This window comes from Montipora capricornis, chromosome 7 (genome assembly GCF_036669925.1).
Source record: "Montipora capricornis isolate CH-2021 chromosome 7, ASM3666992v2, whole genome shotgun sequence".
In the NCBI taxonomy this organism is placed as follows: Eukaryota; Metazoa; Cnidaria; class Anthozoa; order Scleractinia; family Acroporidae; genus Montipora; species Montipora capricornis.
In genome coordinates this window covers 6901380-6903879 of record NC_090889.1, presented here as the reverse complement: position 1 = coordinate 6903879, position 2500 = coordinate 6901380, and the positions used below count along the sequence as shown (strand labels likewise).

General features: G+C 36.4%; 1 protein-coding gene across 1 annotated transcript in view; it reads left to right on the top strand.

Moving 5' to 3' along the window:
* Positions 1-1838: 1838 nt before the first annotated feature.
* The window catches only part of LOC138055460 (uncharacterized), an 876-nt gene continuing 214 nt past the window's right edge, over positions 1839-2500 (top strand). The window contains exon 1 of the mRNA XM_068901387.1: positions 1839-2500. This exon is cut by the window's right edge and continues 214 nt beyond it. Within this exon, the coding sequence (XP_068757488.1) occupies positions 1839-2500 (662 nt within the window).

The following is a 2500-nucleotide window of genomic DNA, read 5'->3' as shown; positions in this document are numbered from 1 at the left end:
CTTCAAATACTAATCTTGCATGTTCTATCCCTAGTTCTTCCCCGTCTGCTAGGGGGTTCATGTCATCTCCTATTCTTGATAGCTTGTTTTTGTCACCGGTGACTGAAAATGAAATTGAAGAAGAAATAGCTAAACTTAATATTAGTAAAGCTGTGGGTCCTTCTAGCATTCCTATTTTTATTTTAAAGATTCTTAAATGTGAATTATCAGGTCCCTTACAGACAATATTTAATACATCTTTTCTTACTGGAATTGTTCCTGAGAAATTTAAGACGGCTAGAGTAATTCCAGTCTTTAAGAAGGGCACTCAGACAACCTTAAACAATTATAGACCCATTTCGTTACTCTCTATTCTTAATAAATTGTTAGAAAAGCTTATGTATAAGCGGATAGTTGACTTTCTTGATAAGAGACAACTTATTTATAGTAAACAGTTTGGATTCCGCTCTTAGTATAATTGACCAAGTGCAATTGGCAATTAAAGACCATGATTATTCATGTGGAATATTCCTAGATTTTAGCAAAGCTTTTGATACTGTTAATCACCAAATTCTACTCACAAAACTGGATTACTTTGGTATCAGAGGTGTAGTTAAGGACTGGTTTACTTCATATTTGAGCAACAGAACACAGTTTGTATCCCTGGGTGCTGTTACTTCAGACATTCAACCAGTGTCTTGAGGTGTGCCCCAAGGGTCAGTGCTTGGGCCACTCTTATTTCTCATCTATGTAAATGATTTTCATAATTGTTCAAAGCTTTTGGATTTTCATCTTTTTGCAGATGATGCAAATTTATTCTTACAGCATAGAGGTATAAATATGCTTGAAAGTCTGATTAATTCTGAACTTGAGAAAGTTCATACTTGGCTATGTGCAAATAGACTTTCATTAAATATTGGCAAGTCAAATTTTGTCATTTTTCGTCCTATCCAAAGAAAACTGCCCAAACAGGTCATGTTATTTGTAAACAATCAAATGTTAACACAAGAAACTTCTATTAGATACCTTGGAGTCTACATAGATTATAATGCTAATTGGAAGACTCATATTACTTATATTTCTAAAAAAGTCAAGAGAAGCATAGGCATTCTTTCTGAGCTCTGTTATTTCATAAGTACCAAAATACTACTTAGCCTATACTATGCTCTAGTTGAACCTTTCTTAAATTACTGCATAATTACTTGGAGCGGTACTTATCGGACAACTTTACAACCTGTATTTATATTACAGAAGAAAGCCTTAAGAATAATTACTTTTACTAGTTTTAATGAATATTCAAGTCCTTTATTTAAAGATCTAAGAGTGTTTAAGCTGTTTGATATTAGTGCCCTTCAACTAGCAGTATTTATGTATAAGTTTCATAATAAACTCCTACCTCCTGTATTTGACCATTACTTTAATCCTGTTAGGAATGTACATAGTTATAATACCAGATTATCTAGCAAAATGACTTATGCAATTCCGAAAGCCAGAACCAATTATGGAATCTTTAATATACGTTTTCAGCGTGCTAAAGTCTGGAATGATCAAAGTGATGACCTAAAGCTTCCTCCTCTCAAACGTTTTAAGGAAAACCTAAAGCTAATTCTTATTATCTCATCTAATTTATATTAGCTTAATCACCAGAGTGTGGCTGTCCTATTTCTTCAGTCCATATGGTTATTTGGCAGCCTGTACTCCTTTCTATTTTTGTAATAGGTGCGGTTACACAGCACGGTAAATGGCATTTCCCGTGGTAAATTTTCCCACAGTACATCACACTTGGGTTTTAGTATACCGTGGTTCAAGCGGTTACACACGAATTCCCAAGGTAATTTCACAGGTGGTGGTTGCTTGCAATGATACAACAGAGTACTGCTGTCTTAACTAAAGCGCATGCGCGTAGAAGTGTATGGAGTCTTCCTCGACCACAGCTTTGGTTTGAAAGATGGCTTGATGGCTGGTGGAAAGAAAACTTTCGGGTTTCCAGAGCCACTTTTGAATATATCTGTGGATTAGTTGGGCTGGCGTTATCCCGACAAGATACCGCCATGAGAGCCGCAGTTCCAGTGGAGAAAAGAGTGAGCACAAGCTTGTGGCGACTAGCCACAGGGGACTGTTATCGTACATGTGGACTAATGATGGGAGTTTCAAAATCGACAGCAATAGAATGTTGCCATGAATTTGTTTATGAACTAAATTCTCTCCAGGGTGATTTCATAAAGTTTCCGATCACACGACAAGATGCTATGAAAAAAATTGAGGGCTTTTCGCAGATCAGCAAGATTCCGAACGTAGTGGCAACAATTGACGGAACTCATATTCCAATCAAGGTGCCGCAACATAATCATGAGGACTATTTTAACCGAAAGCACTTCTACAGCTACGTGATGCAGGCTGTTGTTGACTCGCATGGACTTTATTTATCAGTTTCAACAGGATATCCAGGCAGCTTACATGATGCACAAGTTTTGAGACTAAGTGAAATATTTGATGCTGCTGAAAAAAAAAACATTGTAAT